At 46.7% G+C, this 26940-nt stretch overlaps 1 protein-coding gene across 2 annotated transcripts in view; it reads right to left on the bottom strand.

Moving 5' to 3' along the window:
* Nucleotides 1-26940, bottom strand: part of BOC (BOC cell adhesion associated, oncogene regulated) — a 69847-nt gene that overhangs the window by 30863 nt on the left and 12044 nt on the right. Inside the window, exons 3-4 of one of the 2 annotated variants that reach the window (XM_021692521.1) lie at nucleotides 4357-4535; nucleotides 3400-3678 (exon numbers count right to left, since the gene is read on the bottom strand). In XM_021692521.1, the coding sequence (XP_021548196.1) occupies nucleotides 3400-3678; nucleotides 4357-4438 (361 nt within the window). In that variant the 5' untranslated portion in view covers nucleotides 4439-4535. The remainder of the gene's footprint in view (nucleotides 1-3399; nucleotides 3679-4356; nucleotides 4536-26940) is intronic. The other variant, XM_021692520.1, reaches the window with a different exon arrangement.

The raw sequence follows: 26940 nt of genomic DNA, 5'->3' as shown, positions 1-26940 counted from the left end.
TAAATGCAGACCATGCCTTGGTAATCCCTTCACCGCTCAGCCTCCCTCCATCAGCCAACCAGCAAAACACAGCCCCCATTCTGCTCAGGAATGTGCTTTCGTAAACTTAATCTAACTGCTGAGTCTGGGCCAAATCCCCCATGGCATTAGCCCAAAGACAGCACCCCGTTCTGCCGCCTCTCCCGCCTTCCCCCTGCCTCCTCCTAGCTGGGGAGGCTGCAGTTCCACTCCATGGCCACAGTCCCTCGGAGCCTGCTCTCCTCATTTCCAGCACTTCTCCAACCCTCCAGTCAGCCCCAAACATTTCACTTCTGATTCATGTCTCCACGACAAGCCAACAGTTCTTGGCTTTCAAGCAAGACTCACTGGGCTTCTGCACAAGCCACTTCTCTCACTGGGCCTTCTGGGATGCAATCAAACCCTCCCCTTTGTCCTCACTGTCAACTGCAGATCCCTTCAAGCACCACAGAAAGAGGTGGCCAGGAATTTTTTTTACCATAAGGGCAAAAAATGGTCTCTCCTCATACAGATACACCTTGAAGTAGAAGGAGGGCTCCAACGTAAATCTTCTACTCTCCAACTATCCCTTCCTCCAAATAAAACGTTCAGCCTGGCTCCTAATGAGGCCAAATGAATGGTTATGGAGTTTCCTGAGTCTTCACAGACATGTGCGGACCATCTGCAGATGAGCAACCCTCCTAAATGAGCAGCATTATCCTTTAAAGGCATGAACGCTACTAAAAGGCATATCTTACTTGTAATAATGAACCACTGGAAGTGACTTCATGGCCCAGCAATAGAAAAAGGGTTCAGTACATATGGTAGAGCCACTCAGGGGATGTTTGAGGGCCATTGGTAACTCTGACCCTGCTCTGCTGTGGGCTGGGGTGGGGAGGGGAGCAGATGACTAGGTAAAGGGCATGGGGGAACCTGCTAGAGTGATTAGAGTGATGGTTACCCATACATATGAAAAATGCATCGGGATGTTGACTTATTAGTGCACTTTGTGTACTTTACTGGATGCATTTTATACTCAACAGAAAAGGAAAAGTAAATATGGTCATATGGCCAATGGAAAATGCTTACCACACAATGCTGAGGGGAGAGAATATGGACAGAAGCTATATATTCAGCAGATCACTCGGACAGTGTGAAAGAATGGGCATGCCCTTATGCTCAGTGAAATAAGTCAGAGAAAGACAGATACCCCATGATTTCACTTACAGGTAGAATCTAAAAAACAAAACAAAACAAAACCCAGACTCGTGGACACAGAGAAGAGAGTCCTGGTTGCCAGAGGAGAAGGAGGTTCTGGGGTGGGGGGCAGGGCAGAAAAATGGGTGAAGGAGATCAAGAAGTCCAAGCTTCCAGTCATAAAATAAGTCATGGGGATATAATGTACAGCACAAGAAATACAATTAGTAATAGACTGTGTGTGGTGACAGATGTTAAGCAGACTTAGTGGTGACCATTTCACAATGTATACAAATATCAAATCACTATGTTATACACCTGAAACTAATATTGTATGTCAATTATATACTTCAATAAAAAAAGAAAGTATGGGTATGGATCAAGACTGGAAGGGTATACTCCAAAATGGTAAATGGTGGTTGTGTGACGACGGTGGGCTGAGGGGAAATGTTATTTTCTATAAACTCTGTGCTTTCTGTCATTTTCATTACAATTGAAAAATATAAGAGCAATATGATGGTAGGAGAGTAGCTCCGACCTCAGCCCTTCTTGTATGATGAGATGACCCCTCCCTACCCTCAACCCTCCTCACCTAAGTCTGCTGGTACCCTCCTCCTCACACCCCGCAAGCACAGGTGGAGGGGAGGGCCCAGCTGGTGGCCCGGGATCTGCCTCCCTCACCCAGCATGCACAGCCTGCTTCCCAGAGGCCTGGGGCTCAGATTCAATGTGCTTCTTCTGTCACCAAGGAAAATGGCTCCCACTGTGTGGGGAGGCTGCAGGATGCAGCCCAGGCTCAGCCTGGGCCCTGGAGGGGCAGCTGAGGACCCGCCCTGCCTTCTCCCTTCTCTGAGAAAAGGGCAGGGCTGCTTGACTGTTTCCCAAGAAAACAGGAACACTGTCGGCAGACTCTCCTCTGTTCTCTCACAGAGGGAAGTCCCTTCAGGGACCTGAGAATCGGAGGGCAGGCAGAGGTCTTTTCTCCCCTGTTGGTCTATTTCCCCATCTCCTACCGGTTTTCTCCAGGACTCACGCCTCGTACACCCCAGAGACCCCAGCCAACCTTTAAGGAGCATTTCAGAAGTTTGCTGCTTTAGGCATGACCCCTAACACACATCGCTCAGGAGGGTGATGAGGATGGTGATGTGGAAGTCTGAAGTAAGGCTGTCAGGGGTAAGGGGACCCTGCTAGGTCATGAGGGAACAAGGCTCCAAGGAGGAAGAGGTCATTCTTAATATTTCCTGGTTCTAGACTCAGCTATAAGGACAGATGCTGGGGCTGCCCTGCAGCCTTCAGAAGTTTATTTCGTCAGTAAGTCTTGTCTCCCGTATGTACAGTGGGTAGAAAATGAGGCAATGTGTGCTTTGCACCTGGGCACCATAATGTACCCAAGTGGTAATTACAAATTAAGAGTAGTATAAAGTCTTCACCTGGCATCCTCCTTGGACCAAACTGTACCCCAATCTCATCCTCTTTACTCTCTGTCACACAGTTTCCTTTTCATGTGTTCTACTATTTATTTGTCAGGCATTTAGAATCCGCTTGGCCCTCAGACAGACAGGAGGCCAAGTGTGGGATGGGCAGCTCTGTTCGGACTCCACATGGCCTTGTAAGTGCTCTGACCATAACTGCCCTGAGGACGGAGTGCGGGGCCCGGGGCGGGGAGGGCGGGGAGGGCGGGGAGGGCGGGGAGGATGGCGAGGGTGGGGAGTACCGGGAGGACGAAGTGCGGGGCACGGGGCGGGGAGGACAGGGAGGACGGAGAGGGGAGGAGGACGGGGAGGGCAGGGAGGACCCGGAGTGCAGGGCACGGGGCGGGGAGGGCGGGGAGGGCGGGGAGGACGGGGAGTGCGGGGCATGGGGCAGGGAGGGCGGGGAAGACGGGGAAGACGGGGAGGAGCGGGCACTACCACACCTACAGCTAGAGGGAAAGTCGAAAGGCGTGGCACGGAAACAGTTCAACCATGTCGAGTTCCCCTCTTTCGAGACACTCACTCCACACACTGCCCCTACTTAGCAGCTTCCCAGGGGCACAACTGTCCTCCACCACTGGGGACTGCTGGGCAGCTACCACTCTCTGGTTTGAAATTTCAAATTGTAAGGCCCCCTTTCATATGAACACTACCGACAAGGGGTATGAATGGTCTGGGGGAGATAAAGAATGGGAGAGTGCACTGTGGCCGAGGAGCAAAGGGGCAGCACTCACTGGCTAGCGTCACAGTGGCTGGCACGCTGGCCACGGCTCCTGCAGGCATCCGGGCCACACACTGGTACCGTCCCACGGTGTGTTTGCTGAGGGCGGTGATGACGAGGGTCCCGCGGGTGATGAGGATGCCCAGAGCATCATCTGAGCCATTCAGCTCCTTCCCGTTCAGGCGCCAGGTGGTGTTCATCCACGGGGGCTCCACGACGCAGCCCAGGATCACCGTTCCTCCGAGCTTCTGGACCGTGGAAGAAGGCTGTACAGTGACCTGAGGGACCTGGTCTGGAGGAATAACAGGGACGTAGCCATGAACGAACACCCCCACTGAAACCAGTAACATGACCTTTTTAGAAGCACAGCACCCAGGCGGCCTTTCAGAGCCGGGCGGCCGGGAGGAGTCGATCTTCGTCTGAAGAACTCCACGGTGCCTGGGCCCATTCCCCAGCCTGTACTAGTTCTCAGAAGGCAGACTGGAGTGGCAGCGGGGAGCAAAGGTGAGGGCTTAGGCTTTGGGGTTGGACAGACCTGGGCCCAAACCCCAGGGCCACTCCTTCTGAGCCACGTCACTTCAGCCTCTTTGTGTCTCGGTTTCTGACCGATAACATGGGGCTAGTAACACCTGCCTCCCAGGGTTGTTGTGAAGCTTACAAACAATGCATGTCAACTGCCTGCCATAATCTTATACAGTAAGTGCTCGGTTAAAGGTAGTTATTATCATTCCTCCTCCACTGGTATATATTTGAAATGATTAAAATTCTAAAGCACAACCAATATGAGGCTGCCAAGATGATTTCTCATCTTGCATTATTGAGAGTATCTCCGAAGGCCGGTGAGAATGAAGTGTTCTTTGAAATTCAGGAAAAGGAAGGCCTTTACAAAGGGTCACTACTGAATGTGACACAAGGGGACAAAGTGTTCTTGCAAGAGGGGTGGGCTGAGAAAGGGATGGGAGGCACTCACTCAAGTTGGCAAAGCAGCCTGCTGCGGCTAAGAGGAGGCAAGCGAGGGTGACCTCGGGCCTTTTTTCTCTCTGAGTTGTCATCGTCCCATGTAGCACGGTGTCACAAAGGGTCCAAGCCAACGTCCCATAAGCCAGCGGAGTCACTCCAAGAGGTACTACGATCCCCCGCACCGCTCTGCTGTGAGGAAGAGAGAAATGGCCCCGGTGAGTGAGGCTGCCTGCCACAGGGCCTGGCTCTGACCCCTGCCCCTTGCCTCCAGCACACAAGCCGGCCACATTCAAGATGTTGACCTGAACAGCTGCTGCAAGACCAAAGAACACTCTCCTGTCATTTCTCATCTAAAAGAAGCTTCTTTTAAGTAGCTCCCCTGAGCCAGAAGGGGATTTTATTGTGGCACGAGTGCTAGAGGCTTGCGCCATGTATGGGCTAGCAAGGAGGGCAGGGGAGCCCAGCGTTAGAGGGGCTGGGACCCGCAGCCACCGCCAGGGTCCGGGCAGTGAGCATCTCACACACCTGTCGGGAACGATGTGCTTGCAGGAGGCCAGATGTCCATGGCCACATGGCAGGCCATGCTGCCACTACCAGACTATCGTGGACAGCACCGTCATATGCGTAATGCTGAACCCTTAGTTTAGGGGATGTTACTGATGAATCCTTAGGTCTCAGAGACTCCAAGAAGATCTTTTCAAATCTCCATACTTTTAACCCTAACAGGAGCCTTTTCATATTTTTTCTATCACTGCTCTGCACCCGGTGGGGCGCTTAACAGACAGAGTTGGAATAAGGGTGATGTAGAACAGTGAGGCATCTTAACAGTGAGTTCTAGAGGAAAATTTCATGAACAGATTTATAAACTAATACCAAAAGGCAAGTTTTGGTGTCCTCTCGATTTTCCAGATACTTGTTCTAATTCTCTACTTTTCCCCAATGAAATAACCTATTTATCTAGAACACTGAATGAATTACCAATTAAAGGATTTTAGGGAACTTGATCATGACATGCTCCAGTTTCCTGTTCTGTCCCTGCCCCAAGAAAGGAAGGAAGGGAAGGAAGGAGAAAGGGGCATAGAGGCAGGAAATGAACACAAAGAATAAAGGGCAAAAAGAAGACAAGCAGACAAACAGGACAGGAGGGCTGTTAGTTATCTGAGCACAGGGTAGCTGCAGAGGTGTTCAGGTTGTAAAGTCCACAACAGTTTTACTGAGGAAATTCAGCCCAGACCCCCTTCTGCTTAACGAGGACCAGCCAAACAATTACTGTTACTTCTGCACCCTTGGTAATTTATAGGATTCAAAATGGAAACAGACCCCACTTTTGCTGCCAGTCACCAATCCACTTTTATAAGCAACCAAGAGAAAAGAATGTATCTGGGGACAGAAACGGAGTAAGAGGAAGCAGGTATCTAAAGAGAGAGAAAGGAGTTAACTCATTAATCCCCACGACAGATTTGTAAACAGATATCATTTGGTGACCCCAAAGCAGGTCACACGGAGTCTTCTTCACAAAATGCAAAACTATGACAAAAATAGGGAGGAAGGGGCATCGCTGTAGCTATGATGCATCTTATTTAGCAACCAGGAAAACAGAGTTGCTTCCTGGACCCAGCTACCTAGTGAGCTTGGTCTAGAAAGATCATCCAAAGATATAAATTTCTGAGAATTTTGTTGTAACGATAAAACTAAAAGACAACTAAGGCTTAACTAGAATTCCTACTTGCAGTGTGACTTTGTCCCACTGTGAAATGAACAAGGTGCAATTTCAAAGTTGGATGAAGGCAACAGTAAGGCCCATTATTTTTCTTGGCAATGAGAAGTAGATCCTTCTTATTTTCTACGGATTTTCTCAGAAAAAGAGGAGAGGTGAAGGAAAAAAAAAAAAATCAAAAACAGAGGGGAGAATAAATTCCTGACATGAATTCCTCACTGAGGCCTAGGTCCTTGCTATTTTTAAGGATTATCTGGACACGGAAAACAAAAGGAAAATGTGTCTGAGAAACTTAACTGCTGACATACTCGCTCCCATTGAAATTATCTCCACCCAGCAGACATTTTCAAAACTTTCCAACAACAACAACAACAGAATACACTTCTGGGGTTGAGACCAATGAGAAATTATAGGCTCGGAGTATTTATTTTGTGCGAAAATGACAAACACCTGTGAATCCACCAGCAGCAGGCGGCAGCCAGCTCCACCTTCTCCCAAGAGGACTGGCTGGAACACAGGCGAGACCAGGGCACAGGAGGCCACATCTCCTCCCTGGCCGCCCAGGACACTGCAGCTGTCCTGGAAAGAAAGGGAAGCCTTCATGGTCTTAAACACAAAGCACACCCTCTGGATATCCTATGGTCAATAACCAAGATGAGTGAAATGGAAAGACACGTGATCTAGCAGAAACCATAGAAAGACTTAGTTCTAAAAAAGCATTCTTTTCAGTGACAAGAACAAGATTGGACAAAGTTTTTTTTGTTCCATTGGTTGAGGGGGGCTAACCACATGAAAAAAGAAATATTTCTGACCCCAAATTACTTTGTTTTTTGCAAGATCCCAATTCTATAGAGTAAGATTCACTTTTCCCAAAGGTCTTTGAAGGCAGGGAGAAGATTTGCTCATAAGAGGTGATGCCAAGTGGCTGCGGGGAGGCGGTGGTGGGGGGCAGGGTGGTGGTGGGTGCTGGTAGCCCCCTGGCCTCAAAAAAGAGGCTGGCACTCCTGCTCAGAGGAGTGGCATTGGGGGAAATCCCTGGGAAACAAGTGAATTTAGTTCCCAAAGGGCTGAATATAGGAGTTTAAATAGATTTAGGAGAAGGGTTTAGGAAAGGTCATTTTTACTTAAAAACTTGTACTTTTACCCACAGACCTAATTAAAAAGAAAGATTTTAAATTAGGAGGGACCTCAGAGAAAATAAAATAATAGCTTAGAATAACACCTCTGGGTATTGAATGGTATAAATGAGAAAAGCAAGGAGCAGAGAGACTAAGTGATTTGCAGAAGGTCTCCCAGCTAATTAAGAGAGATTTAGGGCTCCAAGTCAGGCCTTCTGACTCCTAGTCCCAGGCTTTCTCTACTATCCCAATACTGCCTCCCAGCAAACAGTTTCTGAGGTCATATTTACCAACTGCTTAGAACTACTTTTAGACCTAAATTGGGAATATTTTTGAATAAGAAAGTAGTTTCTTATGCAGAAAAATAATGTTACCTGGATCGTTATCTGTAAGAGTAACTTTCTCTGGGGGGCCTGGGGGGCGCAGTTGGTTAAGCATCTGACTCTTGGTTTCTGCTCAGGTCATGATCTCAGGGTCCTGAGATTGAGTCCCATGTCAGGCTCTGTGCTCAGCAGGGAGTCTGCTTGTCTCCCTCTCTCTCTGCCAGTCCACCTCTTGCGCACGGGCACATGCTCGTTCTCTCTCAAATAAACAAATCTTTTTTTAAAACAGAAAAAGAGTAACTTTCTCTGTGGTCATTTTCATTCTTTTACCATTTATATCCAAATCTAGAACAATCTCTTACTGCTCTTCACACAATCCCCTTCAATAGAACTTTCTGCAATGGTGAAAACGTTCTACATTTGCACTATCAGCACTAGTCACTAGCCACTTGTGGCTATCAGATACTTAAAGTGTGGCTAATGTGACTGAGGAACTGAATTTTTAATGTAACCACACTGGCAATGCAGTTCTAGACTAACAACATCCTCTGCAGATGGCTTAGAGCCATGTGACTAGTGCTGGCCAATCGAGTGTGAGCGAACATGTCATGTGTCACTTCTAGGGAAAGGCTGTTAAGAGCTAGAGAACCAGAGCTAGAGAACTGCTTCTCTTCTCTCCAGTCCTGGTGACACAGGTCACGTGTGTTTCAGAAGGCCTAGCTCCAAAGGGGAGCATCTTCAATATTGGGTCTTCGGGCAAGGTTTCCTGGATAAAGGGTTTGGAAGGCCTCTTGGGATGTGCATAAGTAAAGAGCTGAGGGCAGGGCTGGTGGGAAAGGTCTAATGGAGGCTGGTACATCAAGCAGTTTGGCTGTTACAGAAGGTTTATCTTGAACAGTGGTCTCCAAACTTTTCTGATCTTGCTTTCTTAGGAGTAAAATATTCTGGGCAAATATCCCTAACCCACTCACATTTATTCATAAATTAAATGCATGGGCTGCCGAACTAAAATTTAAAAAGAGTAGGTAAAAGTGAAACCATGTTTTAATAACATGTTAATCATGATTGTTTTATAATGTAATTAAAGCTAATACTTTAAGACAGAAAGCCTGTTTAGGATTAGGTGCATCAGTAATGATATGGATATAACTTCTTCCAAACGGTCTGGTTGAATGTTAATTATTTTGTTGACGTCTCATCAGATGGGATTCCATTAGCATTGTTTTTACTTTCTTAAATGGCTTGAAGAGGGTCAGCTCTGCTGTTTTTTTCCTGTTAGCATGTGCTTGGATTAGCTGTATACTCTTCAGCCCCAGTTTCTTTGCAGCAATCTCTTTAAGCCACTTGTCCTTTTGTGAGCATTAATTTAGTCAAAAGTAAATTATATAATCTGTAAACCCACTTAACAGAGAACAGGAAAACTGAGGAGTGAATAAGCAAGTGAGGGCTCCACTATGATGCAGAGGAGATCTCTGGCTACTGTTGTGACACATCACTGTGTGATATACAGACTAAAGGTACCACCGTCAACCCTTGTATTAAATATCAGGAAAGCTGAATTTCTTTCCTATTCCTTTTTTAGACAGAAATCAACCTTAAGAGCAGCTCTAATATTTTCTTCTGGTACTCCAGTGGAATTTCTTCTATTTCCCCTGTGGAACTTGTACCCTATTTTGGAGACTTCCAGAAAAATGAAAAGAGGCAAGGTAAGAAACTGAGATTGGGTCATGCTGTGGAAGACTACGGAAAAGAGTCTGAGATGAACACCACAGACAGGGGACCCACTGATGATTTTTGAGAAGGCAATAAATAAATAATCAAAGTGGCATTTGCCCAACCTGGGCTCATTTACTGAACCCAAAATTTATAACAAGTTGCTAACCAACATGGACAGAACCTATTTCCACTCAGGTAGGTGAACCCCTTCACTATCCATGGAAGGGGATAGAAGGAATCTAGACACACCATCTTGGTTCTGGGGAGGAATCCCCAGAGAAGCCACCTCTGCCGTCTGAGTAAAGGGAAGATGTGGTCTCTTGATTTGCCCACTGGACAGATCTAATTCTATCCCACCTCTACCACTTGAGGAAAAAGTTACTAGGAAGTCACATTTACCCATTCCTTGGTAACTGTCACACATACCCATTCCTTAAATTTCTCTTTAAGGAAATTTAAAAATCTAGCCATAAAGGGCGGTGGGGGGAAACCCACAAACCTTAAGAGAAAAGGAAAACCACTTCCTTTCTCCTACACTCCCTTCTCAATTCCCCCACCCTATTCCATATAAATTCAATTTGACAACCCTGCTAATTGGATAAACGCAGCTTCTACACTCCTAGAAAGCCATTCCCTTTTCTTTTTTTTTTGTTTTTGGAGGGCTCAAAACAGGGTGATTGTGCTGTTCTTTAACACGAATTCCATCTGCTTTATTTCTCTCTCTCCATTCACCACTCCTCTTGAATATTTATGAGGCTTTCCCTCCTTGCCTATCCCCTTTCCACCCCACCTCCACCCACCTTCCTCCCTCAACCTCCCTCAACCCACCCTGCCTCCAGCCTCCTCTCCCCTCTCTCAGAGCTGGACAAAAACCCTTCCAAATGCAACCCCCCCTCCTTGCTTTAGATAAACACAGGCAGTGTCAAGTGTGAGGAGTAGGGGGAGGTAGAAGGGGGTTCAACTGCCAGTCAAGCCCCCCCCAGCCTTCAATGAGGCCCAGGGGCCTACCCTAATCTGCTGCATGCTTGCCATATGGGGGCTGTGTTGCCCTGGGAAACACTAACAGGCAGAACGGAGCTTAATAGAGTCCATATTCATTGTAATGCAGTGAGATAGCTCAAGGCACCACTGCCCCTTCGGTCCAGTTTCATTCTTCTGCTTTCTTCTTTCTTTCTGGTTTTCCTCCCTTTTTCTTTCTTTCTTCCTCTCAAAAGGAAAGGGTCCCTAAGAGAGCTCTAACCTGGAGAGGGCTGCACTGGCAGAAAGGCTGGCCTTTGGGGTTAGGAATGACAGTGCTGGGTGGGGGTTGCAGTTGGTGGGGAGAGGTGAGAAGTGGGGGCTTCCAGGGGAGCCAAGTGGGGAGAGTGTCCTGCAAGGGGACATATTGTATGTGCGCAGGTGTGTGCAGGCCTGAATCTGTGCACTTGTGGAAGAGAGGGTGTGGTGGGTAGATACGGCCCGTCACGGCCTTGGAGCACAGAATCCTTCATATTTATTCAGCTATCTACGCCCAGGTATCCCAACACCACCCCCAATCCCAGTCAATTCGAAGTCATCAAAGCCAGTGACACCTAACCCCCTGAGGTGTCAGGCCTTTGGCCAATTCCCAGCTCTTCACAACTGCCTTGAAAAGTCATAGGTAGTGCAATGGGATGAAACCATTTCAAACGTAAATCTCTGTAGGGGCAGAAGACCCACCGGCCTGCCACACAGGGGCCAGTTTCCTCCTCTGGCTGGCCAGCACTGAGGAGGAGGTGACAGTTGTAGTCTGCCACAGCCCAATCAGGGCACACGGGGCCGTCTGCATTGAGGGAGTGGGCTGTGTAGCAGATGAAGCCTTGTCATAAGTATATCTGCTGGAAGTGAGATTTGGGGCTCCCAGAGATGAGAGGTGATTCTCCCCCAAGGCCTAAAAGGAGGGCAGAGCATGTAGGAGGGGGAAAAGAGTACATTTCTCCCAATTTCACAGAAAAAATAAAATTGGTACCCAGGATACAAGAAGTCCTCAAAGAGTAAAGAATCCGTTTCATAAGTTGTGAAACCAAGTTTTTTGTTCTGTGACTGTAAAAGTCACAAATTTAAAATCCAGATAGAAAAAAAAAAAGCTATTAAAACTTTCATGTCCTCTCCCACAGAAAAATGTTAACCCCATGGTGTCTGGCATGTAGAAAAAGAGCAGTAAATGGTTGCTAAATGAATGAAACATATATATGGTCCTATAGTTTTACCATTGCTGACCAAGAACACGAAACCCTCTATCCAACTGACAACTACAGTCAGGGTTCAGATGGGTGACAGTACTTCAGCAGAAGCAGAATGTTCCTGGCAAAGGTACAGCAATGCCCCTGCCACAGTGATGCCAGGATCTGTCACCAGGCCTTTTTGCTATCTGCATCAACCAAGGCCAAAGTCAGGCAGGCTAAGTCAGATACAACTTCTCAGAGCACGGCAGATACTGGTGCTTGTTGTGGGTTACTTTTTGCCCTCCAAACTTTGTATCTTCCACTTGCCTTGCTCTTGCCCCATTAAGATGCATCACAAATCTGTGGTTTCCTGAACTCAACCCACGGGAGACCAACTGTAGGAAAATATATAAAAGTTCTTATAAATTATCTTTGCTTCTATCTTGTATCTTGATTTTAAGGCTCTATTACCCAACAACCCTACACGAAATGGTACAGTGGATATTTTAAGAGCTAGGTACAATTTCAATTCCTGGCTGGAAAACTTAAATAGCATTTGGTTATCTGAAATGCTACCCGGAAGCCAGCCTCAGCATCAAATCCATTTACATCCATAAAGGCGAGAACACCTCTTCTCTGAGGACTTTAAACCAGAGAAGGTGAAGACACACAACTGAGCAGGGTTGTACAGGACTCAGAGCACCTATCCCCCCTACAGAAGAAGCCTGTCCCTCCAATTTCATCTTGTCTATGTGATCTTTTTCCCAGGTGTGTGATCCCCGCATACTGCACGTGTGACAGAGAAGTGCTCCACGAAAGAGCGAGTGGGACGCCTGGCGCTTCACTGCCAGGCGGGCCTGAGGCGCTCTGCGAGCTCAGCAGAGAAGTCATGCTCTTCCCAGGCTTCCGTGCAATGGGCACTTTGGCCAGTAATCTCACCACTGCTGCGCGTGACATGGTTAACAGTCAGAATGGCCAACTCAAGGAAAATGGGGACAGCTTCTCTGGTCTAGAACAAATACTTGCCTTTCATTTTACCACTCAGAGGACACCCACTGATGATCTGCTTATACAAACACATATTCAAATGTAACTATTCCTCCTGTCTTTCCTGTATATGATCAGTCATAGGGACTCAAAGCAGCCAGAGGAACTCTGTGCAAGCCCCATATGTCATTTACAGTTTTCTAGTAGCCACATTTTAAAATCAAGTGAAAATAATTTTAACATCTTTCAACACAATATATCCAAAATAATATAATGTTAATGTATAATTAATATAAAAATTATTAACAAGGTGTTTTATATTCTGTTTCATACTAAGTCTTCTCAACCTAGTGTTTTATGTTTACTACACATCCCAATTCAGACTGACCACATTTGGGGCACTCAACAGTCACACGGACTAGGGGCAACTACTGCTGACCTCTGTAGGTCTAGAGCTCTCCTCTCCCCATCTAATCCACCTCCATGTTGCCACCTTCCTTCCTTCTAGAAAATCAAGCTCAACCAATCAGTAAAGATGGTAAGTGGGCAGCCACCACCCCCCATTGAATAAGTGCCTCCTCCAGGCCATAATTCATAATTCACCTAATTTGAGATACTCTTCACAATGGCCCTGTAAGGTAGGTATATGATCAGCACATTTTATAAATGAAGAAATTAAAGCTCAGAGTGATTAAATATTTTGTCCAAGATTACACAGATGGTAAATCACAATCAGGATATGAACAGCTTCTAACTCTAAAAACTTTTTGGTTCTTTTCATTTTACTGCTTTAAATAAATTATAGCATAATAACTGATAGATTATTATGCAGCCATTAAAATGATAATTATAAAGATCAGGTAGCAACATGAAAAATATGTAAAAGAGGTGAAGTAAAAAAACCTAGATCTCATTTTGTAAAAAGCCTGTAAGCAGTTGGCTGAGGCCTAGAAAGGAACAGGAAACAAAAGCAGCTGATTTGAAATGTGAAGGAAGTAGGAGTGATTTTTTTTCCCTTTCGAGGCTGGTTAAAAACAAACAAGCTAAGGAGCTAACAGACCCACCTTCCACAGCTCCCCAACTGAGCATGATTAAATAAGGTCCAAACTCCTTCGCACAACCTACCAGGTCCTTTATAACTGGGCTGCTGTCAACCTTTCCCAGGTCTTCCTCTCACAAGCCCTAAAATCAGGGCAAGCTGCATTTTCACACCCTCACTTCTACCAGAACCATCTCCCCCTTCTCCCTTCATTCCACCAGAGGAACTCTTAATTACCCTTCAAAGCTTACCTCAAGTGTCACCGTATAATGCCTCCAGTGACTATTCCTCATCCCAGTTTCCACAGTGCTTTGCACATCTATTATAACGTTTTCACAATAATTTATGTAATTGATCATGTGTGTATCTGTGACGCGCGTGTGTGTCTGTGACGTGCCTCTGATCTCTATTCTCTGGTCCCAGACTATAAACTTCCTGAAGGCAAGGTTGTGTTCACTTTATCTTGGTAACCCTAGCATCTAGAAAAGCCTTGGCACATCACAGAGGCTCAGCCAATGTTTGCCAAACTGAAGAGTTTGTTCAGATTAGGAATTTGAGATTGAGAAGGACTGTTAATCTGGCCCTGGACGTATAGGAGGAATACACAGAGAAAGATACACAGTTATCAGTGGTGGAACCAAGGGGTTTTTCTAGGGGCAAAGGACTAGAACCATGGCCTTTATTTTTCAAAATCAGATGGCCCTTAGATCAGTGTGGGCATCCCTGGAGGGGAGTGCCAAATTGTGGGACAGAAGTCAGTGCCTCTGCAGAGGCTCCTATGGCTTGGGGCTTCATTCAAGGACCTGCTTTGTTTTCCTTCTTATCTCTCTTCCCAAAACAAACACCCTACTAAGCTTGAGACTTCTGGCTTCCTGCAGCCACGGAATGGCAAGGAATCTAATCTAGGAGGATACTGTGAGGATACCAGATAAAGGTATTATCTGGCCAGCATCAATACGACCCAAAGCTTGAGGCCAGGGTGGAAGGAGACAGGCAGAAAGGCATGGGAGAAGGAGAAATAAGACAGCTGTTGCGTCAGAAAGAGAAGGATGGGTTGGGGCCTGAAGAGAAAGCATGGGGAGGGGAGGAGGGAGGAGGGAGAGGGGAGGAGGGGAGGGGCAAGGAGGGAGGAGGGAAGGAGGAAAGGAGGGGAGGAGGGGAGGAGGGGAGGAGGGGAGGAGGGAGGAGAGTAGAGATGTGGGAAAGGCAGCTAAATAAGTTGAGCTCCTACTCTTTGCCAAGCCCAGTACTGGGGGCTTTGTGTACCCCGATCACTTTTAAATTCACAACCCAGGGGGTGTTATTGTCCCCACTTTACAGATGAAGAGAGAGGTTATCCAAACACTTCTCGATGCTTTATCACATGAGGATTTTAGGGGGCATCTCAAATTTTTATTATAGACTTGCTTTTCTGCTAAGTGACAATGTTGAAACCCAGCAGGATCAGGTACTAAAAAGCCATGAGCCTTGGGTTTAGATACGAGCTCTGTCACTTCTACCCCCTGGTAGAATGTAGTTTTGGATAAATTACTTAATCTCGGAGTCTCAATTTACACTCTGTGAAAATGAAAATTATAACACCTCCTTTGCTGAGCTGCTACAAAGAGTTAATGAGACTGCATGTGAAAGCAGCCTGGCACATAGCAATCATGCAATAATTTGGGGGGACAGGTGTCATGGAAGCCATTCACTGGAAGTCTAATTTCATACAGTGGCTCTGCCACCGAGTGGGCTTTTAGATTAATGTACTTTAAGACTTCAAGATGTTGCATTTTAAGAACTCCAGACACATGTGATACCGTCTCTTTGCTTGTTCCTTCTATGCTGTAAAAAATTAAGCAAATTTGCTGTACTACACACATGCCTCAGAAGTTTGAGAAATAGTCTTTGTTGATAAAAAGAAAAAAAGCAGTAATACCTACATTCTATACAGCATTTTACAGAACTTCACAATAGCCCTGTGGGACAAGAGACCCACAGAGAGTGCTACAGTGTTCCCAAGTTTCCACCAAGACTTGCTTTCTAGCCTCTTATTCTCTACTCAACATTTACATCACTTAAGCTAATAACCTCTCCCCACCACCTCTCCCTCACCCTGTTTATGCCCTCTCTCTGCACTCTCTTGATGATGATAACGACGATAATGATCATAATTTCTCCGTAGTGTCTCTACATGTTCAGAGAGAAAGGGGAAAAGATCCCCATCAGACAATAGGTCATTTGGGACCAGAAGTTATGGAGAAGGGTTTACAGAGAGGAAAACATTCCCCTGATTCCTCGGACCCCCACTCCCAGCCCAGTCACAGAAAGAAGCTCACCTCTGACCTTGTCAGTGAATGAACAAAGCCACAACAAAGCCACCTGCTCCTATCCACCTAACTGTTTCTAATCACAGCCTATGGCCAGGCCTGTATCCACACAAGTAAACAATGAAGTGAAATGGTAACATAGCGACTGGAGAGGAAACTGGAGCATCCACTCCCAAACCTTCTGGTGCTCATAGTTGACAAAAGAGCCCACCTACAAGGAATTCATTAGAATATGGGTAGACAGCATGAACAGGGTATATAAACAAACCTGTCCTAGGGCCTGAACAGCACTTAAAGCAGATCTTAACAGCTTAATGTCCTATCTCCTAGGACAAAGGAAAAATGATCCTGTTTAAGTGATCAGTGTGTAAACACAACCCTTACTACCTGTCCTAAGCAGGCTCAGGGGAAGGCTGGGACGCAATTCTATCTGAAAGTATCCACTGAAAGAAATGGAGGCCTGAGAAGAATAGGAAATATGCCAGGAAGTGCACCAGAGAGCAAGCACTGCTCAGTCCGCAGAAATAGCTTCTTCCCCAAATCCTCCAGAAAGGTAACAGGATTTGTCTCAGAAGCGTAGTAAGACAAGCAAGGGCATTCTACTTAGCGTTCATGCTGAGAAGAGCAGGGAGTATAGCTGGCAACCCCAAGTTCATGATGAGAAGTACAGTTCCTGGGGGCGGGCTTGGGGCAGAATGCAGGTCAGGTCAGCAAACCCACACTGGGTACCCACTAGGTGCCACACACTGACACAGGGTACAGGCAGCCTCCCATCCTTAAACAACTTGGAACCTAGTCAACTTTCAGCTCTGACAACATCTTTCTATTATACCAAAATTAAAATGCATCATGGCCTCAGGCAAAGATCAAAGGTAAGCCACAGACTTTTCTAAGTACAGGCAAGGAACCAGACCCACTAACAAAGGCATTAGGGGACTGACAAAAGAAATGTGTCACACACTTGAGCGCACACGCACGCGCACACACACACACACACGCTCTCTCTCTCGCTCTCTCTCTCAGGCCCTGCTCAGCACAGAAGGTCAGTCCTCCAATGTAGCCCCTTTCATGAGTCCTAAAAGAGTTCCCCTTTTTATGGTCCATGTTCATTCCCAGCATAGTACCAGAACTCAAAGTACATCAGTTAAGGTAAGGAAGAGGCTTAGAGCTAATAGAGGGAGGCCAATGAGGATCTCTTAAGCCTCAGCTTTGTCACTGTCACATCTCACACTGTATCGTAACTTGTTTACAAGTCTCTCTTCTGGACACATAGTAGGTACTCAGTGAATCTTTGCTAGGCTGTAAAGACCTACTTCCAAGATCTTTTCCAAGCCCGATTATTTGGTCCTTGGAGTTTGGCTCTGATGAACCGCCAAGGGTGCTCTCGCTGCAAAAGCAGAGCTTGCTTGAATTGGGGAAGGTGATGCTTGAGTGTCTGATATCCCTGTTCCTATCTCCCACCAGGATGTGGTTCTTATTCAGTGGAGAAGGCAGGGAGGACACAGGTCCTTCCTGTTGTAGCATCCAAGCATGAGGTGGGTGGAGGTGGGCTTGCCAAGGAGGAGGTGGGGAAGAAAATGTGAGGAGAAGTAGCACCCGAGCAAATGCTCTTCTGTTCAAGGCATGTCCCTGGCACCCGCTGTGTGTCAGGCAATGGTTGGGAACCCAGCTCTTGTTGCCCTAGAGAGTCTTGCACTTCTCCTGGGCAAGTACCAACACACTATTTTCGGTCTGCTTGGCTACTGGACCAAAGGCTTCAGGGATCAGGAATGGTGAAGATATTCACAAGGGTGTCATCAGCATCTAAAACAGTTTTAGGTATTCAGCAAATACCTGTTGAGTGACCCAATAACAACCTGAGACACAAAGGTGAAAGGTCATGGCAAAGATCAGAAAGAACTGTCGTCATCTAGTCAAGGAGGGAGCTTTTCCTTAGAAGCTGGGCATTTAGGAAGCTCTGGGGGTTGAAAAGACTTTGATTTACCTTGTTAGGTGACAATCACCACCAACTCCAACCAAGCTGTCACCTGCGATCATTTTCTGTGCCCCTTCCTCCTGATGATTAAGCAACCAATGGCATCAGGCCCATATCCACACCCACCACAGGACTTGCAGCGGGTCTCAGGTTCTGTGACCCAGAATGAGTGACAATCAGGCTTCTGCTTCTCGGTCTATGTGGTTCTAGGGCTGATTCAAGCAAATGCTGGGAAAAATCAGCCCCAACCCCCAAACACCAACACACACACCACTCCTAACAGGCTCATGCGTGCTGGCAGAAAATCTGAAGCGTTCACATGAAAAGCTAAGCCTTGAGGCCAAACTGCTGAAGTCAGGGCCAAGACAGGAGATCAGGAGCCAGCACTCTTCGGCTGGCATCTGCCTGCACTGTGACACGAACAAGGTCTCTCCTAGACCTTCCTGTAAGCCAGAAACCCTTACTCTGAACTTAGAAGGAACCACTTTGATGTAGGACAATAAAATCTATCGCACACAGGGATGTTGAAGAAAAAACACATTACATTAGTAAACCATCTAGCATAATGACTGGTACAAAATAGTTGCCCAATACATGACAGCAATTTAATAAATTTGAATAATCCCCTAGGGTTACTTTTAGGAATACTTTCGTTAGTCTGATCATTGTTGCAGATCTATCCCTAGCATTTCAACAAGAGAGTTAAGAAGAGCTGGTATCTCGGGTGCCAGACACCCCCATCTGCGCACTCTGGGCATGTGCATTCACAACCTCTAGGGCAGACCCGCATCCACACACGTGTGTGCGTACGTGTTGCTCACACAGCAAACATCGTCAGCTCCAGCTGGTGAGTGTGCTTTAGAACCATGACAGTTTACTTTCTTTCCCATCTGACCTCATACAAACCCACTTTCTTCACCTCCCTGACCCCCAAATATACACATTTAGTCCGCAGCCCACCCCCACTCTTTCGCGATTACAAAGCTCTTTTAAACCGCCTGAAACTTAAAATAAATACCAATTTGGAGACTTGAAGCATGCTCCAGCCCATCTGTCTGTCAGTCCCTGCCTCCTGCTGGAAGCCCCCGACCCCATCTCCCGTCAGTTCTCCCCAACTTGTAAAGCACAGTGGCCCCGGTGCAGGCCTGGCACACGCAGAGAAAACAAACACACGGAGGCTGGCCAGCTGGGTCAGGCACCACTATTTATAGCAGGAGCAAAGCGTGGGGAATTGGAGGAGCGTCGTGAAGGGTCAGGAACAGCAGGGCTGGGGATAACGCTAGCCTGCTGTTCGTGGCCTCCAACAGCTGCAGAGAGGATCCCCTGCTGAAGCGCTGCCATTCCCAGGTGCAAGCCATCCTGGTATGACGAACACCATCGCAGCGCGGGAGGGAAACCCAACGTCTCCGAGGGCAGAGAGGCTGCTAGCTTGCTCCTTCTCATATGCCCGGCAGTGATCGCAGTGCTCGGCACACAGGAGGGGCACGAGACGTCTTTGCTGGTTAAGTGAAGGGATGAGCTCTTTTCTTCCTGCCTACCCCCACAAGAGTACACCACAGATGGCAGAGGGAAATAGGTGGAGGAGAGGTTAGTGAGGAATGCCTAAAACGGCACTTCTAAAAATCTAGTGGCTGTAAAAATGTGATGGCAAAAATAATTTAGGGAAATGCTATGTTAAGAAAAACTAATTAGGTTCCTTTACTGCAGGCCTTTTCAGAGCCTTTAATATGCTGTTAGGCACCGTGAATCACTAAGAGGAGGATAGAGTATGCACTGAAGTCTGAACTTACTTAACCACAGGCCTGGACTTACGAAACCACAGGCCTGGACTTATGTGACCACACTACTCTTTTTTCTCAGAGTACCATTAGTGAGGAGAATTTCATCAAATACACTTTGGGAAATGTTGGCCTAAGAGGTTCCTGGAGAATATCCCAAAAGCAACTTGTAAAACAGCATGATTCCATTTTTGTAATTTAAAAAATTGCATATGATATGTGGCATATAGCTATTCAGAGGCCATAAGACACTTAAATGTTAACATCATTTATCTCTGAAGATTAGGGGATTTGTACTTTTTACATTAAATACTTCAGAAATATTCAAAGTGGTTAGCTATGTAGTTATCACTTTTGTAATTAAAAAGACAAATTTGGAAAAAAAAAAAAAAGGCTAGTATGTCAAATAGTATGTCATCACTGCTATTTTATCTTCCCATAGGCCTGAGGACTTCATTTCCCAACAACCCGTTGGGCCATAAAAAGACTGCTCTTTGCCCCATTATCATATCTGAAGAGATATCTGTGTCCATTCTCTAACATTCAACAACTTTGGCTTATAAGGAACACCTCCTCTAATTCCAGGATCCGCTGCTTCCATACTATATGGACAAGTGTTATGGAAAAAAATGTAAACACATTTAATATTCTGTTAACCTTTACAAATCTGAAATTACCTTGTTTAGTAAATTGTATAAAGTATCCATCAAGAAGTCAGTTTGCTGAAATTATCATGCTGGGCATATGAACATCTAAAGAGTCTTTTTTCCCCCTAAATTACAAATTTCTTAATTTAACTGATTTGTAAATGTAATTAAAAGTCATCGAGATTTAATAAATATAACATACCAGGTTTTGTTGAGATATGGGATTAAGGCAGATCTTTAGAATTAGAAGAAATAATCAATCTTGGTATAAATCAAAGGAAAGTACTTGACCGTTGAGTTACTATGTGTGAGACAACGTACATGCATTATCTTGTCTAACCTCTAAGCAACTCTATGAAGTAGGTGGTATTGTCATCCCCATTTTACAGATGCAGCAATTGAGGCTCAGAGAGATTAAGCATTTTGCTCAAGTAAAGACTTCAAAGCCACGGCTTTTCTGCTTCCCGACTGTTGGTCTTGATGTCCTTGGTCATTTCAAGCAGATACACAATGAGCTGTTTTCCAAAGAAGGAACTGAGAAAGGCTGAAAAAACCAAAGTCAGTCTGAGTTGGAGTCATGCACTGGCTACTATGTTTTGGGAGGGATTGGTTTGGCAGATTCCACAGTGCACTCTGCATTCAACTCCTAAAGATGTGCTGTCCCCAACCGCACTCAGAGTCAATCCTGAGGTCTGAGTGCCCAAATCCCATCCAAAAGTTGGCAGCAGTGGTTTGAGTCTGGATCCAAGTTATATGCACCAGCATGTAGTGAGAGACAATAAAATTCTTCCACTTCTAAATCTGGCCTCTCTCATCTTCCTTCTGTGCTTACACAAGCATTAGACCGAAGATTGCCAACTCCGGCTGCCCAGAAGAATCATCTGGGGACACCAAGACACCCCAATCCCTGGGCAGCTCCTCAGACAAATATAAGCCCCGCTCTGGAGATGGGGCCAAGGCAGCAGTATTTCACAACTCTTCCCTGGAAACTGTAACGTACAACCAAGGTTGGGAACCACTGGGTGTCCCTGCCATGGATTTGGGGGCCATTTTGATTCAGAATGTCTATCAGAAGTGCCTCGGTTACACTGGATGCCATGGCTGAAATGGAGAATTTTGTATAAAAATGTTCTCTACTAAATTATTTTAAGGAAATTCGTGTAATTTTTAAAGCTAAAACTTTTTTTTTCAATTCCAAAAACTGAGTATCTTAATACATTTTAAAGAATAAAACATTTTCTTAAAGCTTCTCTCACATTTCCTCAAATATTTTCTGGACTTTCAGATTCCTAGTTTTCTCCTCTTCACAGAGAAATAAAAACCCAAGGGGAGGCCACCATTGCAAAGAGCGCCTACTTTGGGGGCCAAGATGGCTTCCACCGTAGAAAAGGAGGTTCAAACTGGTCCTTGGGCCACAGTAACCCTTGCCAGACTGGGGCCATCACCACTACTTCTGGGGCCTGCGAGCAGAAGACTTGCACATTTTCATGCTTGCACATCAAAACCTGAAATGGCAGCAACAAGTCCCTTAACAAAGGCAAAACAGTCTCCAGGGGCTCACAGGCCACCAGGGAGTGTAACAGGTGCTGACCAGCCAGGCTCCCACCACAGCCACTTAAAACCATACTGGACCAGAGGGCTTTGGTTCCACTGGAACTGTCTTTTCGATGTCCCAAAGGGTTAACGGCTTACCCTCTGGCTTCAGGCCTTCCCCAGAGAGGTCCTTTTTCAGTTTGGTCCCTAGCAGGGGAGGAGACAGCTCCCACCCTCGCCTTAGAGACTTGGTCCCCACCCCACCCCTCCCCCTCCACGGCCCGCCCACTCCAGGAATGAAGCTGCTGCTGCCCAACATATACCCAGACTGGTTTCATCTCCTTCCAAATCCATTTTGTGTCTTAACTTCTGCCAAGAATAAAAATTAAAACACTAACACACACATCATGCGCGTATGGGAGGGGAGGACAGGGCTGGAAGTTTAAACTGAAAAAGACCAGGCAGGGAGGGGGCGGGGCAGGTCAGTGATGAAAGGCAGGGCTTGGAGGCTTTGGCCGGGGTCTGTCGCGGGCCTTGGTCTACCCTGCCTGAGGCCCCTGCTGGCTACACCCAGGGTCGGAGCTGAGGGGGAAGTGTTTGCAGCATCTGCCCTCATGCCCCTCCGACACCCCATTTCATCTCCTTTAACGTCCCCAGCCCTGCCCAGAGGGGCACAGAGCAGCGGAGCTGCCCAGCACTGCAAGGACTGGAAGTGGACCCCCTCCCCCACACTCGAAGGAGCCCTGTTCCCTGCCAACGCCACAGTGAATAAAATAGCACTTGGAATGACACGCAGGCCTGGTGGTGCAGGCGGCCTGTGGGCTGTCTGTGGTCACCCAGAGGAATGGGTCTGGGGCTGGAGCCTCATTCTCAGAGCCTGCTCTGCCACACCCACAGCCTGCAGGCTCCAGATTCTGGGGGCCAGGCGGAGAGCAGCCCCAGTCCCGCTCTCTCCTGTTCTCTCGTGCTGCTACAATCTTCTTTCCTCTTTCTAGGCAAAAGCAGGAGCCCCTTCGCTCTAGAATGATGAAGGCCAACCCTTTACACATTCAGGGTCCCCCAGGGTTCAGATAATCACCCCCTACCCAACTATGAATCCCACCATCTGCCCACTTTGGGTGAACTGCTCCCCCAATGGTGAACTAAGCACTCATATGACTTGCACCTATCCAGATGGAACCCACCCTGTCTCATGCAATCACTTGCCTTACAAGTCAATCAATGCTTATTGAACACCCATTCAATACCAGGTCTTCAGAATCCAAAGACAGAGTTCAGGCTTTCTCTAAGAGCTCAGCATCGGGTAGGGAGTAACACAGAAACATCTCAGAGCACCATGGAACAACTGGGAATCAAACTCGAGTGCCCCAGGCTGGTGTTCTTTCCTCTCTATGCTGCTGTGAGGAGGGCGGGGAGACTGGATCACACACGTCTTTTGGAAAGACCAACCTTGTGGCATCCATCCTTGTCCCATCTGGCACACAGATACTAACGAAAACAAACCAATATTAAAAAACAAAACAAAACAAAACAAAAAACCCTTTGTCCTGATAACTGTTGAATCTGGGTGATGGGTAGATGGGGTTCATGATACTATTCTTTTTTTTAATTTTATTTTTTTTAAATTTTATTATGTTATATTAGTCACCATACATTACATCATTAGTTTTTGATGTAGTGATCCATGATTCATTGTTTGCGTATAACACTCCATGCTCCATTCAGTACGTGCCCTCCTTAATACCCATCACCGGGCTAACCCATCCCCCCACCCCCCTCCCCTCTAGAACCCTCAGTTTGTTTCTCAGATTCCATAGTCTCTCATGGTTCGTCTCCCCCTCCGATTTCCTTCCCTTCATTTTTCCCTTCTTACTATCTTGTTTCAGAGGTACAGGTCTGTGATTCGTCAGTCTTATACAATTCACAGCTCTCACCATAGCACATACCCTCCCCTGTGTCCATCACCCAGCCACCCCATCCCTCCCACCCCCCACCACTCCAGCAGCCCTCAGTTTGTTTCCTGAGATTAAGAGTCTCTTATGGTTTGTCTCCCTCTCTGGTTTCATCTTGTTTCATTTTTTCCTCCCTTCCCCTATGATCCTCTGTCTTATTTCTCAAATTCCTCATATCAGTGAGATCATATGATACCTGCCTTTCTCTTATTGACTTATTTCACTTAGCATAATACCCTCTAGTTCCATCCACGTTGTTGCAAAGGGCAAGATTTCATTTTTTTTGACGGCTGCATAATATTCCATTGTATATATATACCACATCTTCTTTATCCATTCATCTGTTGATGGACATCTTGGCTCTTTCCATAGTTTGGCTATTGTGGACATTGTTGCTATAAACATTGGGGTGCACGTACCCCTTCCGATTACTACATTTGTTCATGATACTATTCTTTCTGCTTCTCTGTGTTAGAGTTTTTAAATAAACAAATAATAATAAAACTTGTTTTTTTCAAAGGATAACTAGAACATCTCAAACCTTCCCAATCCCACACTAACTTCCAGGAAAACCCCAATGCCACCCACCCACCCACCTACCCACGTACCCAATGTCCTCTCAGTCAAGCCAAACAGCATTTTCAAAAGCAAGTTTCGGTGACTGCCCAGGTTCTGGTGGGGAAGGTGTGTTCTCTTTGACCTTGAAAGGCTCCCCGGTACTAGGCCAAAGAGGCAGCCCCATCTCTGAAAGGGGACTGCTGGCCATAGCCAGAGGAGACCTACAGAGCCTATCCCCCTAGCCCTCTGGTGCAGGGACCCACAGCTAGTTGGCTGCACCCCACACCCTCTGTTTCCTTTCTGGGGTTTCTCTGTCCGGGATGGGCCTTCCCCAGGACCCTGAGCATATCTCACCACCAACACACCCCCAGCTTCTCTGGCTGCAGAACTAACCAAGTGCAGAGGCCTTGAGGCCCAGGTGAAAGACCATCAAGAAAAATGGCTTGGACTTCTAAATCTATCACTTTTCTCTGGGCCTCCATGTCTCTACTATAAAATTCCCAACATACCATAATTGACAAGACTCTTTTTAAATAGCCAAATGCGCCAAGAATATTGGCTTAGGAAAGAATTCTAAGTCGGCAATTTATCTCAAACCGATGTAATAATGATGATGATGATGATGATAATGGTGAGCATCTAGCACCTACTCGGACCAAGCACTTCTCTAATGAGAGAATGTGGATGATGCAATTCAACGTGAAACAACCTCTGGTTTCGATTTCAGAGATACTCATAATCCAGGCTAGAAGTGTCTTGTGGGCAGCAGGCACAGTGCTCAATAATCTGTTCACTGATCAACTGGAAGGCCACCATTTGATGGTTTTAACATCAAATGTTGGGGGCCTCTGCTGTAAGTGACTCAAGAGAGGCAGTCTGCGGGTATCATGAGTCTCAAAGGGTGGCATTCTTCACACTAGGGAGACAGGTCAGAATCCCCATCCTTGGGCAGGGAAACACACCCCATCTTGGCTGAGATGCAAAGAAACAGGTCTCTCTGCTTTTCCCCCCATGCAGACCAAGGTACTGGCATTTTTGTTAATTTCCCGTGTGGGGAAAATTAGTTCTGCCCGCCTAGGAGTCCATTTTAATTGGGTATGCTCTTCCTCTTTACTTTCTGACTTTGAAAGCAGATAGACCTTAGTTAATAAGGAGCTTCCTTGTTCTGCTACCATGGAGGCTGGCTTTTTCTAAAGAGGGGAGTAGAGTGGCAGTGGGTGGAATTGGGACCCTGCCCTGATTTCTGCATATTATTCTGGAAAGTACTAGAGAAGACCCAGACTGCACCAGAGACTTCCTTCTACCAATACTTGCTGAAGCTCCCCAAATCGAACAAGGCCTGTGCTGTGCCTCCCTGAGCATCCCATACTAACAGGCAACCACATCTTGGGAGGTCCTGGCATGATCCCCACAGAATGCCATTCTCTATGCTAAAGGTGATTTTTTAAAAAATGTGTTACATTTATAAATTTATATTTTAGTAAATATAAAGGCTATTTATAAAATCAGCCTTCCTGAGATTTCTTCCACACACCAATCAGGAGAAAAAAAACCAAGCCCAAATGCTTTGTCAGATCATGTATTTATCTCTCGGTTCGGGAAAAGTGCCCCTGCTCCTAGGCACACGCTACCTGGCATGTACCTATAGGAGCTGGCCTGGGATTCTCTCTCAGGACTCTCACTGTATCTCCTGTGGGCATGGAATGTTAGGAGGGAGACAGGGGTAAAGGCTGGATTTGGTAAGGAATATGGGGCCCACACTCACACAGCTCAGCAGTTTTCTGTTGTCTGCTTCTTTGGGCAAACCGAGGCAAGGGCCAAGGCTTCCCCTGTGTTGAGTGTCAGTAATTACTGCCACAGCCTCCTAGGCTCTAAAATTAGACTCAGGAAGACAAGGGGCGAGGAGGCTACACCCTGATTCCATAACTAACCACAAAGTCAAGGACAACCTGCCCATAGAGAGCTTGAAGAACTTTAAACACTCCATTGCAATAGTGCTCACAATTTTAGTGGCAAACCTGGGACAAGTACTATTTGTCTCCACTTGCACTGGGGACAACTAGGCAGAGCCAATGTATGGTGACCTGGGGCCCTTTAGTGAGTCACTGATCAGGATACAGCTTGGATGGTGGCCTGGATGAAGAAGAAAAACCGGAGGAGAAGGCGGTATGGACTTGGACCATCAGCATAGAGTTTCCATCGTCCAAAAGCTGACTTTCCAAGGGGGCCAAAGAGTCTTCGTCCTCCTTCACACTGAACTCCGACACACCTGGCTGGCGTCCTTCAGAGTACAAAGGTACCAGCTGGCCTGAGCTCTGTGTTTATTCCAAACAGGAAGCAATGGAACCTGGGGTCTAAATTTCAGTCCCTGTTCCCCAGGACTGTAACTCTCTGCACCTTGCACACCCCCTTTCCTCAGCCCCTGGAACTTCTGAGCCTCATTCAACTGAATGACCTACAGGACCCATTCACATGCACTGGGGCCTAGGTCTGAGGAGCTCCCTCTTCCCGCTTCCCTTAGAACATCCATCATCATGGCACTTACTCCCCCAGAGGGCCTCCCTGTTTGGAGTGACTGGTGAGTGCACTGGATACTGAGGTGCCTGCCTCCAGCTCCCAAGGAATCCTGGCTCACAAGGCTGACTGAGGAAAGAAGCCCTTCTGGGCAGGGAAAATGTTCTCAGTCTTTCTGTTCCCTATTGGTCTTCCTCCCAAATGACCACAAAACAGGCCTCAGTGCTCTCTCCAGGCTCAGCGCA

Source organism: Neomonachus schauinslandi, chromosome 1 (assembly GCF_002201575.2).
Source record: "Neomonachus schauinslandi chromosome 1, ASM220157v2, whole genome shotgun sequence".
Classification (NCBI taxonomy): domain Eukaryota; kingdom Metazoa; phylum Chordata; class Mammalia; order Carnivora; family Phocidae; genus Neomonachus; species Neomonachus schauinslandi.
The sequence above is the reverse complement of the archived record's forward strand: the minus strand, read 5'-3'. Positions and strand labels throughout refer to the sequence as shown.